At 37.6% G+C, this 15,622-nt stretch overlaps 1 protein-coding gene and 1 long non-coding RNA gene across 12 annotated transcripts in view; one reads left to right on the forward strand and one right to left on the reverse strand.

Moving 5' to 3' along the window:
- The window catches only part of SYNJ1 (synaptojanin 1), a 45,668-nt gene that overhangs the window by 17,842 nt on the left and 12,204 nt on the right, over positions 1-15,622 (forward strand). For 8 of the 10 annotated variants that reach the window (XM_081199500.1, XM_081199505.1, XM_081199497.1 and 5 more), the window contains exons 12-24: positions 2,645-2,810; positions 3,673-3,696; positions 7,315-7,506; positions 7,607-7,691; positions 8,636-8,776; positions 9,596-9,788; positions 10,520-10,678; positions 11,435-11,591; positions 12,163-12,280; positions 12,380-12,595; positions 13,504-13,582; positions 14,658-14,823; positions 15,036-15,248. In XM_081199500.1, the coding sequence (XP_081055626.1) occupies positions 2,645-2,810; positions 3,673-3,696; positions 7,315-7,506; positions 7,607-7,691; positions 8,636-8,776; positions 9,596-9,788; positions 10,520-10,678; positions 11,435-11,591; positions 12,163-12,280; positions 12,380-12,595; positions 13,504-13,582; positions 14,658-14,823; positions 15,036-15,248 (1,909 nt within the window). The remainder of the gene's footprint in view (positions 1-2,644; positions 2,811-3,672; positions 3,697-7,314; positions 7,507-7,606; positions 7,692-8,635; positions 8,777-9,595; positions 9,789-10,519; positions 10,679-11,434; positions 11,592-12,162; positions 12,281-12,379; positions 12,596-13,503; positions 13,583-14,657; positions 14,824-15,035; positions 15,249-15,622) is intronic. The other 2 variants (XM_081199498.1, XM_081199499.1) reach the window with 2 other exon arrangements.
- Positions 1-15,622, reverse strand: part of LOC308589950 — a 32,712-nt gene that overhangs the window by 2,813 nt on the left and 14,277 nt on the right. Inside the window, exon 3 of one of the 2 annotated variants that reach the window (XR_014009571.1) lies at positions 2,358-2,490. This is a non-coding gene — a long non-coding RNA (uncharacterized lncRNA). Of the gene's footprint in view, positions 1-2,357; positions 2,491-8,993; positions 9,371-15,622 lie in introns of those variants that run through there. The other variant, XR_014009572.1, reaches the window with a different exon arrangement.

A 15,622-nucleotide genomic window follows, 5' to 3' on the forward strand; every position in this document is an offset into this window, starting at 1 on the left:
TCCAATCTTTTAAGTGTCTGGATATGAGTTTTCCATTATTTCTCACTGTTTTCTACTGAATGTTGAAGCGGGCTCTGTTTTTATCTACTAGTCTTGAATCTTCATGTTTCAACTAAAAACTTCACTCACTTCATTCCCTGCAGTGCTTTATTTAACTTTACTCATTTATCCAAAGTTCATCTAAAATGTCTGAGCCAAAATTAAGGTTTATTCCTAGGTTTTGTAGATGAAGCTATTACCTTGAACCCCACAGTAACTTATTAGTCCTGATATTATTATTTTAGAGTTATTTCATTCAAGTTCAAGTGCCAAAAAATTTTCTGCTGATACAAAAAGCAATAGTGATGCTGACACAGGCACCAGTAGCTGGTAGTTGCCAGTACTCAAACCTAGAGTTCCATGCAAGTTGCCTTTAGTTGGGTAGCGTGTGTATTAGGGCTGAGTGATATATCGATATATGATCCAAACCAGTTTGAAGTCTGTATTGTGATATCAGTTCCATAATTTTTGACCTGGCAATATATCGTGAATCATGATGTGTGTGTGCACGTGTGCTATGCAAAAATCACGATGTGGGGAAAACCGTGAAGCCAGCCAATTTTTCTTTCAATTCCTTCAGCCCCTGTTAACTCAACCAGCTCGGCTCTCCCCTCCCTCATTCAGGAGGCAGCAAATCACAAGAGCAGGCACCAGCGAATATCGCAATGCAGGAAAACCCTTGAAGCCAGCCAATGCCTCTACAGAGCTCCATTCTTATTTCAGACATCGTGATATATTGCTATATCACCATGTTTAGCTGGTGATATATCACAAGATTGAAAACCAGATATCACCAAGCCCTACTGTTCGCTTCTACATAGTTCCATCCTTATATCAATATATTGTGATATTTAGCTGGTGACATATCACAATGTTGTAAACTAGATATCACTCAGCCCTAGGTTGTGTGTTATATCACACAACAGAATTTGATACAGTATTCCTAGCTATGGTTTTCTATGTATTTTGCTTGTGGCCTTGAAGAATTGTATCTTTCCCGGGCACAAGTGTTAAACAGCAGGTTTTACAATATTTTCATTGCCGGTTTTTGTCTGTTAGTACTTTGCATGTGGGAATGGTGGTTTCTTATGGGTTGTATCCAGCTAACTCATTGTGTCCATAGACTGAATCTGCAAGTGCAGCAGAGCTTCCCTTCCCTCTCCTCTCCTCTCCATGTACTTCCCAGAACTGTTTTGCCCCCCCCCCCAACTATCCAGAGCAGATTTGGGAGTGGTGCAAGAGTAAGAGTGGGAAGGGAAGTTCCACTGCACACACAGAAGTTGTTACGTGCATGCAGTGATTCAACTGGGTGAAACCTCTGCAGTTTAATCTTAATTGTATTCACCTTTTCAAACTACAACTAACTTGAAATGTGTGTTTAACAGTGATTATTTCAAATTTTAAGTGCTATGTTACTATTTAACATCTTAACTAACTTTTCTTTTGCTTTCCTTTTGGTTCATTTCAATTATTTACCTGATATGTAATTGGTGAGTGTAATTCCCGAATACTGCTAAATGTTGAACATTGTAAGTGTTTAAATATGTATCGCGACCCAACTTATTGAAGGTACAAAATGCTAAAGATTTGGTTTTAATGACTTAGATTTTCCTATACTGAACCTAATGGCATTTTTAAATAGAGTTAATTGGTTATTATATGTGTGGGTTTTCTTATAAAAATACTGCCTGTGAACTAAAGAACTAGTTCAAGCAGGATTAAGGGCTTGTCATGCTCAGTAGAGTATTTGACATTGAACATATCCCCATGCCATATCACAAACTGGTTTTGAATTTTCCTTTCAGTGGCAAAAGTCCTTTGGCATGACGGACTGTTTGAAAAACCCAAGCCCAAATCCCCTTCATTGCAGGCAGCAGTCCTCATGAGCTGGAAGTCTTCAGTTTCAAAATATACATGCAGCACTTGTAACATATAAATCAGCAGCAAAATAGACAGCAGCCAAAAGTAGATTTTTGAGCATACAGCATAGCTAGCCTGATTTCTAAAACGTAATGATTGGGTAGATAGAAATGCAATTTCAATTTATTCAGCTGGTATATTTTTATTTTGTGCATATGGATATGTACCAGTACACATGCATATAATATACATATTATCATAGCATATTGATTTGTGTATAGTATTTCCATACACATTAATGTGTCAATAAAGCTCTGTATATTGCCACTCAATATGTGCTTTGATTGTTACTCATTCCATAGCAGAAGTGACAATTCCTGTAAAAATATAGCATTTAAAAGGACTGGATATTTTTAAAGCACATTTCTAAAATATATTTGCATGCAATATATACATACCTTATGTGTGCCCAGTGCTTGTACACACCTCACTATTTTGGGTAAAGGCAAAGTATTGCATGGCTGCTCTGTGTGACTTCTGTCCGCCTCCCATTCTCTGCAAAATTCCTTGGGTTGTGTTTATATTCTCATCCTGCAAAAAAAGAAATTATACTGCAGCATAAACAGAAATGAAATTGGTTTAATACCAGCTTGTTATTAGTAGATTACAGCCTAAAACTGTATGCTATTTGCCAGTGTTCTGTAAGTAACTTGATAAAATATTTATACATATTCCTCCCTAACAGGCTGGAAAGCTGAAGGATGGTGCACGTTCAGTGACCAGAACAATTCAAAATAATTTTTTTGATAGCTCAAAGCAGGAAGCTATTGACGTTTTGTTGTTGGGAAATACCCTAAATAGTGATTTAGCAGACAAAGCACGGGCTCTCTTAACCACCGGCAGTTTACGTGGTATGTGTTTCTAGGTTCTTAATTTATAAGGCAACAATTAGTACTAATAAAGCTGTGGTTGGATCCAAAGCTGCCCTTCTGCACTTGCAGAGGAGTTGTTTTACACCTTGTGCTGTTGCATTGTGTAAGAAAACTGCACCTAAATGCAAAGACTTTCTTCCCTTTGTGCAGGCTCTTGCAGAAGGGTGAGAACTGCTTTAGAGCCTCCTTGTTCCATCACTGCACAATTTTTTCTGCTAGCACTTGTGGGCCATCACTAGCATCCATTTTCTTTCTTCTTGCGGTTTTTGGATCCATCCTGATACATTCTGTGTTCAAGTAAAACTATTATTAATGTCATCTTAATAGCAATCTGTTTATAGTTAGTCTGCTCTTTTTAAACTAACAATTTTGGATTACTACTATTGAAGAATCTAGTAGGATAAAGGAATGAATACTTTCCTAATCAGATTTATTAGATAATATGCATTACTTTATGCATTCATTGTTAAATATCTTAAGAACATGTATAACAATAAATGCTTATACTTTAAAGCTTGAGCATCTAGATAATCTGTTTTGGGAGTCTCAATGGTACTTGTAAAGCTCGGTAAACAAAATTTTGCAGTTCTTTTCAGGGGCGTGTGGCATTACAAAGTCATTGTGGAGTAATGGACTAATACATGAGAAGCTAAAGTTAGGAACTGCTTCATAGTGTCTAGATGTTTAAGAGTGAGTGGTGTAATTACGCAGCAACGTGATCTAACTGTTCAAAGTTGACACATAAAAGGGTGCCTAAAGTGTCCTGGAAACTTAAACGGTTGCTTGGTTAACATATAACACCTCAACTAATTTCTTTTCTTTTCTCCAAATGCATCCATAGTTTCAGAGCAATCATTGCAATCAGGTATAGTATAGCACCCATTTGGGATGAAATGTTATCATGTTAACTTTCTCTTTTTTCCCCTCATTCTGAAATACATGCATGCAGGAGAATCTCTTTTATGTATTTAGTTGGCAGTGAGATGCACTACAAGCCACTTCCAATGAAAAGTGGCAGGCTACTTCGTCATCTTATGCACTCATAGAGTGGTTTGCTGGCAGGTCAGACCTCTCTGCAAGCCTTGAGGAGGAAGAAAGAGAATAGGGTCCTCCTTCTGTTTTCATATGGTCCTGCACAGTGCTTTTTTCTGGGGGGGATGCAGGGGGATGCCTACCCCTAAACATAGGTGCAGGTTCCACCTGAGTTAAATCATTGGGTGGTCTTAGCTCTGTATTGTCTTTACTGATTGGCAGTGGCATCTTAGATATTTGGACAGGAATGTTTCCCAGCTCTACATGCAGATGCTGAGGCTTGAACTGGGGACCTTTCGCAACACAGAAAATAGCTTTGAAATATTGGGTTGCAAGACATTGAGAAATGGTTGCTTGCAAGTGAAGACAAGTCCCTTGTATGTTCCTTCATATGTTGTTTTCCAACACAGATCCAAAGATTCTGATTGGAGGGTGTGGGAGGTGGGTGAAGGACACACTTGACCAGGTGTGGTTTGTCAGCACAGGCATGAACAGTAGGAATGTTGGCCTGGGATGGGAACTGTATGAGTGACAGGTCCCACTATTTTAAAAATAGAGTGGAAGTGGCATTGGGATGTCTTTGCTTTCTGCCTAGCCATGTATTCTAGTTTCTGCCAAGGTGCCTTTTGAGCTTTGTAACCTACCTCCCATACTGATGCAGAAGTTGTGTTCAGAATTCTTTTGAAAAAAACTTTTGGGGTTTCCTGAGCTGAAAGTTCACCATTCCTAACTGGAGATGCTGGGGATTGAACCAGGGACCATTTGCATGCAAAGCATATGCCTATCATAAAACTATGGTCCTTCCCCATACATCTTCCTTTGCAGCATGTCTGAAATCAATAAAGATGAGAGGCATGCTCTGCAGATGCCTTGGGCACATTATTCCCTGCACCCCCTTGAGAGGAGTGGAGGCAGCACAGATTGATGTCTAGAAGTTTGTTTCTTTACATTACAGTATTTTTAGACCACCAGGCACCATGATCTAATGTAATGGAAGGGGGTGGGGGCTAACCTGTGGTGTTTTAGATATTGTTGGACTAAAAGTCCCATCAGTCCTAACCACTGGCAATTCCAGCTTGATCTGATGGGAGTTGGAGTCTCAACATCATCTGGAGTGCCACATCACCTGCAGGTTAGACCATAATCGGTTATGGATTGAAAAACTTACTCTCAGTATTACACAGATACTTAATAAATCATAGTCTAGCTTTGAATGTCTGTTTTGAGTAACTGGTTTTAACTTTCCATTGATAATTTTATTGCTTTATTCATTTTGTAAACCGCTTTGAGTTTTTTTTCTTGCAATCAGTGGTATATAGATTTGATGAAAAAAATAAAAAATACATTATTGTGGGTATGAATTTTTGAAAAGTAACTTCTGTGGTTTTTCATGAAAACCCATGAAAAAATGGAGTTGCCAGTATTCAAAAGATTCCTTGAGCTATTGCACTCAGGCCTAGCTTTCTCATAGAGCCACAAGATCACTAGTAAATCTTAAAATTGAACAAGTTGGCATAATATTTGAAACTCTGAAATGCCCTATTTTTCCATTACAGCTTGAATGCTGTTGACCAAGACAACATTTTAAAGAAAAAAATTGTAGGGGTGGAATTTCCCTTAGGCAAATGTATTTCAAATAGAATAAACTATGCCCAATTGACTGAAATACACTTATGCATATTCATCATACTAATAGAATAACTATATTGTACAGCCAAAGGGCATGAACAACAGAAAGTGGTGTGCTGTTTTTTAAAGAAGCATAATTGCAAAATTCTCAAATGCCTTAAAAGGGATCTGGTTATTGCATATTCTGTTAACTTATGTTTAGTAAAATACACCATGGTAGTTTTACATGCTATATTAGAAATATTGCCTTATCCCTAAAACATTGTCAGATTTTAATAGCTGAAGTCTCTCTGAGAAGCAGTTCAGTGTAAGAACTTATTCACAATATCCTCTTTGCCTATATGCTAGCTTTATGAACATTCTTGTTGATATTAAAGCACTGAAATGACTTGATGTGTTTTTCTGTATTAGAGAAGGGATAAACTTGTAGACATAGTAGAAAACCCAAAGATCCTGCTTACTGAATTCAGAGTTAACTACCTAGCTGGTGTTCATGCTTCTTCTATTGGTATTTTTTCCTGATTTGCTTTAGCTTCTTGATTTATGAAGTTTGACTTCATTCTGGTTTATGGGCTACAGATGGAGAAAACATTTGGGGTTTGATCCAGAAAAAAGCCTGTACTAGGAAGCTGTCACTCCTAGAGGGAGTCTGCTGAATGGTGTGGGTTGTGGTGAAGGGGAAGGAGGGGAAAGGGGCAGAATATCTGAATATCAGGCAGAGGCACCATCCACGCATGGGAATTCCTCCCCATTTAGCAAGCACTCTTGGGAGCACCTTCACAGAGGGTTGGAAAGACTATTGGGGTGAGGAGGGGAGACGAAAGTCATATTTTACCAGCTTTTGCCCACAGACAAAGAGAGTGTTATGCTACGTGAGCCAATCATTAGTCTAGCATGAGGTGTTCACGTGCTCATCATGCTCTTAACAATATCTCGTGCTGTAAAATCACTCTGCAATAATAAGAACTCTGCTCATGCTCTTATGTACAAGCAATCATTTTCCCACATAGCTATGCATGCATTCCTCTGGATTCAACCAATAGTAGTTTCTACCAATGTAACTTGAATGGATTAATCTAGAGAGAGTAGCTGTTTGATAATTTTTAAGCTAAAAGAGCCCTGCTGCCACCTGTTTCCTCATCAGTGTTGTACAGTTTGTTAGAAGACTTGGTTCATACAATATATACTTGAAACAAACCCTTAAGAGTTCAAAAACAAGTTAAGGCACAATTTGCACCTCAAGAAAGGGGGAGGAGAACTGTCCCAATAACATTGCTTTGATAAATGATGAAGTGCATGTTTGAAGTACAGTACATGTGCAAGCAATTTTAACCTACTATAATTACAGTTGGATTAATAGGCTGTTTAATTACATACAATGGATAACTTAATTTGAAAAGTTACTGTTAAAATAAATTTACTCCATTTGATCCCATCTATTCAAAGAACAATTCAGACATGGAGCAAAGCATGTTGGGAATTGATTATCGTTATACAGAACTAAATGAAAGATAAAAAGGATTCCAATTTTAAATGTTTTAGAGAACATATTATGTATTAAATTTAGATACTGCCCTTCATCTGAAGATCGCAGAACAATTTACAGCAAAAAATTACAATATATATACCCAAAATACACAAAACATAATACTGGATAATCAGGAGAACTATCATTTAAAAACAAATGGAACTATATCAACTGAGCAGTGCATGTCTTTTCAATAAATTGTTATCTTGACTTTTTAAAATGTAAAGCTTACAATCTTATCTGTCACTTGCTGACTTCTGTGTAAGGAAATCAGTCTTAATATTCTTTTTGTAGCATCAGCAAAAATACTGAAGAGCATGTGTGAGAATTTTTATAAGTATTCAAAGCCCAAAAAAATTCGCATTTGTGTTGGAACATGGAACGTCAATGGCGGAAAGCAATTTCGAAGCATTGCCTTTAGAAACCAGACTCTCACTGACTGGCTTTTAGATGCACCAAAGGTAGCTGGCATCAGTGAATTCCAAGGTGAGAGTCCTTACCATGTTAATCAGTTTTGGTTGGATTTTTAGCCATTCTGATTTTTGTTCTTCTGAAGTAATTACCTAAACCTCATATGTTAATTCAGATCGACGGAGTAAGCCGATTGACATCTTTGCTATAGGATTTGAGGAAATGGTAGAGCTAAATGCAGGAAACATTGTGAGTGCAAGGTAAGTGTCACTGCTATGGAAACCACAGAAGCAAGTTAATCAGATTTTGTCAAACTTTCAAAATTTATTTGAAAGCTTACTGCAGTACTAAACACTTCAACACCTAATCATCAAAGCTTGAACACAGGATTTGTCTGGGTGTCTAGCAAGGCTTTAATCTTTTTTGCTACTGGCAGCCCATATGCAACATATCACAAGCTAGTTTTTAAACTGCCAATAGCATCACAGAACAGTTTGCAGTATAGCAAGTGGGGATGGGGCCGGGGGAGGGGGAGTGACACAAAACTATTAAGAAAAGCAATGTTGAACTTAGCATTATGCATGCTTTCTTATGAATTGCAGCCCTACATTGGTTTGTGCTGGCTCCAAAGTAGTAAGTCAAATGAGAAAAGGTTATTTTGTGAACCAGACTTCAACTATGCAGCCCTCCTTTTTTAAAGTATTTTTAAAAGGCAGCTATATATTTATTCCTACTGTACTATAAGGCTGCAGAGGCATGATTGAACATTTTCCAGTGCAAAGCTTTCACTCTGATAGATTTAGAATCATAGAGTCCCGTCCCCCTGCAATGCAGTGCGGGGCTCAAACCCACAACCCTGCTCTACCAACTGAATCTCCTGCTCTACCAACTGAGCTATCCAAGGAATTGGTGTTACAATTTGATTCTAGCTTGAGTGTGGGAGGTTTCCATGTGTGTTCCTGTTCCTTCTATTGCTCAGCAGGAAATGAGAACAGCATTAAAAAAAAAAATTCTTCAAGTCTTCCCCTCTGCTGAATCTCAGTTTCATTTCCAATTTGGATAAAATGTTCTTGCAAGTTGCCCTTGCTATATAGTTTTTATTTTTTGTTTTTGTTTTAACATTATCTGGTATTCATTGTTCTCTTTGGCAAAGTTTGTGAGCACTTGCATGCTGTAAAAACTTTTCTTTTTCCCACACTGGCAGTACAACAAATCAAAAATTATGGGCTGCTGAATTGCAAAAGACCATCTCCAGGGATTGCAAATATGTTCTGCTGGCTTCAGAACAGTTGGTGGGTGTTTGCCTTTTTGTATTCATCAGACCTCAACATGCACCGTTTATCAGGTCAGTAAATTGACATGCTGAAACATAGTTCAGGTCATTTAAAGTGAAACAAGTGATGTTAACCTAAAATCTTGTAGAACTGTTGCAGACAGTAGTAGGCTAGATGGACCAACCGTCTGACTTAGGAACATAAGAAACTATATTTTCTTTAAAATATAAAGCGGTATAGACGTTACTAGTAGTAGTAGTAATAATTCATAATAGTCGAAAGCAAATGTTTATTTGAGAATGGATTTGTTCATGTTTAATATCTGCTTTTAAAATAGCAGAAGTCATTTGCTAGTGGCAGGAGAAGCACTGTCTTGTTTGACTATAATCTGAAAACCCTAATAAACAATGGTTGGTGTTACAGATAGAGGCATGCCCTTTGCCATTCTGGTTCCACTGCAAAAGATCCTGGCAGGAATTAATTGAAGCATATGGGTTTGAAGCTGAAGTAGGAACCTGGTTAATCTTGCAGTTGCAGAAGTCTAAACTTGCCAGATTGCCATGGTAAATTGGCAGAAGGCTTCAGTGCCAGTATCCCTTGATAGTACATTGCACGACTGTTGAATTATGCTCATTTGTTTCCATGCCAGTTCACCAACTTCCTGTCTGAAAAATAAGAACTATGCATAAGTGATTTGGCAGAACGTCTGAAAAATGGGTAATAATTTGCTTTCTTCCAGCTGCCACAAATAACAAACATAGGCACGTGCAGGCAAAGCAGCATAATTTAATCTTCAAAAAATAAATTGTTTTAAATATAATTGAAGCTGGTGGAAGCTCTTGCCAAGATTTTGAAAACTAAAATGAACTTATTTTACATTTCATTCTTAGGGATGTTGCCGTTGATACTGTAAAGACTGGCATGGGAGGAGCTACTGGTAATAAGGGTGCAGTAGCAATTCGAATGCTGTTTCATACTTCCAGCCTTTGCTTTGTATGCAGTCACTTTGCTGCAGGACAGTCACAAGTCAAAGAGAGAAATGAGGATTTCATGGAAATATGTCGAAAACTGAGCTTCCCAATGGTAAGGAATAATTCAGTCTCTCATTTTAGATAGAATTGTAGAGTTGGAAGGGAGCTTATACCTAAAAACATACTTACTCCCAATATGTATCTCTATCCACTTCTTTTCCATAGTTGTATTTAATTTATTTCCATTATGTTTTACCTCTATGTTGTTACCTCTGTGAGATCAACAGTTAAGATTCATCATTTTTATGACGTTAGCACAATATACTTCATCTTTATGGTGACAGCATTATGATAGAGATAACATTTTAAATTTCCAGATGCAAGTCTATAGTATAAACTCTTCACATGAATTTGATAAATTTCTAACTCATTTTTGTGTGTAGTGTGTTTGCAGCCCATGATTGCGCTCATCCTTACAACTTGATGAGGCAGTCTGAGTATCACATAATAACTTTACTAGAGTTTAAAGAATGAACATTCTTATTAATGCTCACCTTCATAAAAGGCACTGTGTAACAGGACTATACTGCATGTCAGTCTCTTTGAGCCTGCTTGTCTCAAAGGTTTATACTAAGGAGAAATGATGGTATTATGATGAGTTCTTAGGGGGTATTAAAACGTAAATAACAATAGTAACTATGGCTTTGTAGGTAAAGACTGACAAAATATGGATTTTCTTCATTTTTTCAAAGCTGTAAATACAGGTGTCATTTTATTAAACTAGGGGTAGCACTTGGGTTCATAATTATATTTAGTTGGAGTTCTTTTTTTTTCCTTTTTCAGGGAAGAATGCTGTTTTCCCATGACTATGTATTCTGGTGTGGTGATTTCAATTACCGTATAGATCTTCCTAATGAGGAAGTAAAGGAACTAATTCGGCAACAAAATTGGGATGCTCTCATTGCAGGCGATCAACTTGTTAATCAGAAAAATGCTGGACAGGTAACATCTCAGGTTTTCTTTAGTGAGGTGTTTTTTCTGATGTAGAACCTGATATAGAACTTGACAACCTTCATGTTGGTATGCTTCCTGGCTGGAGGCAGGTTGAGCTTCCATTACCTATTTGAAATGCATTCATGCACTCACACATCACTGCCACCACTCTGCTCCGTATGTAGAGTGGCACATCTGACTGCCCTGCCATGTCTAGTTTCGTTCATAATCCTCTCACCATGTAATCTCATGTGCATAGAACACGTAGCAGATCATTGAAAAGGCTAGGTCACAACTCTTCTCTCTGACATGCTTGTTCTTTGGAGGGTTTTTTTTTTTTTTTGTAGGGAAAAACATTGTCTTGTAAGTCCCAAGCAGGTACAGCCCAGACAGTTCATTCAGACCTAGGGATGTGTATCCCATAGAAGATGAGGTTTGTAGGAACTGCTTTAATTCATAGGTTGCAGTCTCCCTAGTTACACAACATTTTGTAGCACTGTTTTGCTTCTGGATTAGTCACAATATTGGGGGTCCATGTTGTAAAAGTGGACTAGAATGTATTTCACCAGGAAAGCTGAGATCAATTGTAGTGTATCTATATAGCCATCATATTGTTCTGCTGTAATGTGTTCTCTGTGTGTGGTCTTTTGACTGACTTGTTAGAAGCTTTAGCTGTTGGGGCCATATTATAAAGTTGCTGCAGACTTACCATATGTGTTCCTTACAAGCTGTATATCAGCTAAAGTTTTATTCAATTTCCTACAGATATTTAGAGGCTTTCTAGAGGGAAAAATAGCCTTTGCTCCTACATACAAATATGACTTATTTTCGGATGACTATGATACCAGTGAAAAGTGTCGTACACCAGCCTGGACAGATCGTGTACTGTGGAGGAGAAGAAAATGGCCTTTTGACCGATCAGGTCAGATAATAGTATTGAATATTAACCAGTGCAAAGTGATAAAACAACTTTTGATAGGACAGTAGTATGATTTTTAAATATTCAAGTTTTTATTTAATACCGAAATAATTAAGTTGTTCATTTATTAGGATATGGGCTATAGTAGCTAGCCATTCACAAAATACTGATTTTCTGCAGAATTCATGGCCATTTCACCCTTTTGTACATGGATATGCTTGCCCAAATTAATGAAAGGTATATAAAGTACTTTGAACACTTGAAACGAGCTATATAAATGCCAAGTCTGAAGTACAAATTATTCACTTTTCATATATTCACTCTTCACACTTGCTGCAGCCCATGTGTAGACTTGTGCAGTCTTTCTTAAAGAAGCAGAAACAAAGGCCCAATATTCTCCCAGCAAGCAGTTAAGGGAAACATACAGATTTTCTTCTCATTTGAAGAGGTGACCTTTATTTGAGTATAAAATGAAATATAAATCTCCCCTTCTCACAGGCTTCTTCTCCCCTTTGTTTGTTTACATTCTGACTATTATAGCATATTCATATAATTTCTTATATGACTTTTGTAGCGGAAGACATGGATCTTCTTAATTCCAGTTTTCACGATGAAAGTAAACATATTTACACATGGAGTCCTGGAACTTTGTTGTATTATGGAAGGGCAGAGCTGAAAACATCAGATCATAGGTTTGAAGTTGGCCTTTTGTAATACCTTCTAATATTTTAAAAATTATTTTTTGATGCTCCTCAGCCATTGATGTGCATCCTTTATTTATGTTTTTGCAGGCCTGTTGTTGGGTTGATTGATATAGATATCTTTGAAGTTGATGCAGAGGAACGACACAAAATTTACAAGGAAGTGATTGCAGTGCAGGGACCACCTGATGGTACTATAATGGTCTCTATCAAAGGGTCTTCAACAGAAGAGAACTATTTTGATGATGGCTTGATTGATGAACTTCTTCAAAAGTTTGCAACTTATGGTGAAGTTATACTCATAAGGTAAGAGCAACTTCATTTCAAGGACATTTTTGTAGAGGACAGCTTGGGCATGCCCCATCTTCATTGTCTCCTTCACAACAAACAGGGAAGAGAATGCTGGTCACTTGCAATGCAAGCTCCTTCTGGTGTTTCTAGGAGGCATTTGGTCCTCACCTAACCTAGTGACTGACTCTGATACTCATTTTGGCCATAGCCCAACTGTGCTCCAACATGTGCTAGCGGATACCACTTTTCCTTTTTGCCTTCTCATAAGGTCAGACTCTTAGGTGTACTCTATTCTTCAGCTTGGCCACTGGCCAGAACTGAGGAAGAGCCTCTGAATGAGGCCTAGTCTACAAAGTTGGGTAACATGATCCTTGCCTGTCCTGGGGAATACCAGGTGTTAAGCCATCCTGGATGCCTCCTGCACCCAAACCAAAAGGAGCATTCATGACAAGTGAATAATGTTCCATTCAGACATCCCAAGAACAGTTGTAGTCTTGGAGTGGGGGGGACATAAACATCATGGTTAATGTAAGGAGGATTTGTAAGTGAACCAAAGGGGAAGGCAATGGTGACTTTTTGAATAAAGGGTTACTTGACTCTGGATGGGGGTTTTTTGGTGCTAGTTGGAGGGTCAGGACCTTCAAGAACAGCAAAATGTTACCCTGATTGTATCAGGATACATGAACTTGAGCTTTGGATTATTAGAAAACTTCTTAGCCCAAGACACACAGGACCATGATGCAGTTTTGTGCATGTCAGTAGGGTATGGTGAACAGTCCTGCAAATGCACCCTGTACTAGATAATCAGCTCTTACCAATCTTGGTCTTTGAGACCACAATAGAAACTTGGAGGCAAGCTCAGTGACAAGAGTATAAATGTTTGCTTTATGATTTGTCATTTTAACATTGGCTATATTTCGCAGATTTGTAGAAGACAAAATGTGGGTGACATTCTTGGAAGGGAGCTCTGCTTTAAATGTTCTTAACATGAATGGCATTGAGGTAATAAACATTTTTATGTGTCGCCTGCTAAGTTGCAGTGTTTTATGCATATTGGGATCTTTTACTTATTTCCCCCTCTCTCTACATATATATATATTTATAAAAGGAATTCTGTATCACCATATCATAAAATATTAGGGTGGTGTACAATGCTGAAACATAAAATATCATTAAAACAATACAAATAATCAGTAAACTGGCTAATATATATTTGTTAAAAAATAATAATCAGGCAACCTGAAGCAAAAGCATTTGTAGTACTTTGTGGGGCTAGCAGAGGACAATCATTTTCTTTCCCACCCTGCTGTGTTACATAGTGCTAGAAGCCTCAAGTTCAGGACTTTCAGCTTTGAAACACAGTGCTTTATTTCTAGATAGCTGAAGTGGGAAAATATAGTTTGCATGGAGGAGAATGTTTGTACCTTCATGACTCCCCTCCCTCCTAATGCTCACCTCCAACAGGTCAGCCAGGCTAATTCCCTCCCATCTTTCTCCAATTTCCTTTTGTGTGTGTTTTTCCAACTGATACCTGTTTTTAATGGACACACTATGGTTCAACTGCTGTCAGCCATAGATTAAATTACTTGACTCATTGTCTGACCAACTTCCTGATCCTTTAGACCATAGATATTTTTTTCTCACCCTGGATTGAAGTGAGAGCTGTCAACAGAGGATTGAAAAACATGTTTTTTTACATAGGTATGCTTGAGCAGCAGCATGTTATATGTCCTCCATAAAAAGTTGTTGTCAAGCAAGTTACATCTTTGGCAGTCAATGCAAAACTTTTCAGAAACAAGATGAGTTTATAATGTATTTTCTTAACTATATGCCTTTTAACATTCAACACATTCTCACAGGGCTGTTCTGTTGTTAATTATTTAATGCAAAAACTTAACCTGTGGATGAGTTTTAGGTTGAGCAAATTCAGCCTGCCATTATATCATGAGGAAGAAACTTACTTCTGTTTTCACTGTTAGAATTAGAATTATGACTTATATTTGTAGTTTTTTAAAGTAGTTGCACAAACCATAATCAGTAATTATATGAATTATTCTCTGATTTGTTTGAAATTCAGCTGCTAGGGAGGACAATCAGTATTAATTTGAAAAACCCAGATTGGATTAAGAGCTTGGAAGAAGAGATGAGTCTGGAGAGAGTGAATATTGCCTTGCCTTCATCAACAAGTTCCACTTTGCTTTGTGAAGATGTGGAGGTTTCAGCAGACTATGATGATATGGAAGGTTTGTCAAACTCAAACTTAAATCTATACTAACTAGGTTTCATCCATTATGCATAATCTTACATTATAAAAGTTTGATTATTGATATTTTGTAGGAAAGTGGTAGCAGCTCTAGTAGATTTTTTTTTAATGCCCTATTTGCTATATTAATTGTGGTACAACTTGACAGATTTGTAGTTCTGTTTACTTAATAATATTTTACTTCATTTCAAGGTGATGTTGATGATTATAGTGCTGAAGTAGAAGAAATTCTTCCACAGCATCTACAGCTAGCAGGAGGTTCTGGTCTTGGAGCCTCACCTGCCTCTTCCCCTCGTTCAAGCCCTTGTCAGTCGCCTACATTATCAGATGGCCCACCTCCAGCTCTTCCATCAAGACCAAGCAGAGCACCTAACAAGACTCCTGGACCACCTACATCATCTCAAGGTATTGCCACATCTTACCAATATCCTATCCATATGTGCATGTACGTATTTGTACATTCCATTAGATGCATGTATATGGATATTCAAATACAAAGTACCCAAGATTGTTGAAACAAAGGTCTTCAAGAACTTTGTGAGCCTGAGGGCAATAACCATTTTATTGCTAGGATAACCTGCTCTGGGAGATTATTTTTGGCTGAAATAAACAACACTAATACAATGATTTAATATTCCATATTACATGTACAGTCATACAGAGTGCGCAAACATCAAGGAAATGCTTTTTAGCAATTTATATTAAATACTACAGGTATTAACAGTACTACTGAAAACAAGTTTTACATACAAGGAAGTGTGAGCTTTATACAGTACTTG

This window comes from Podarcis bocagei, assembly GCF_964188305.1.
Source record: "Podarcis bocagei genome assembly, chromosome: 6".
NCBI lineage: Eukaryota > Metazoa > Chordata > Lepidosauria > Squamata > Lacertidae > Podarcis > Podarcis bocagei.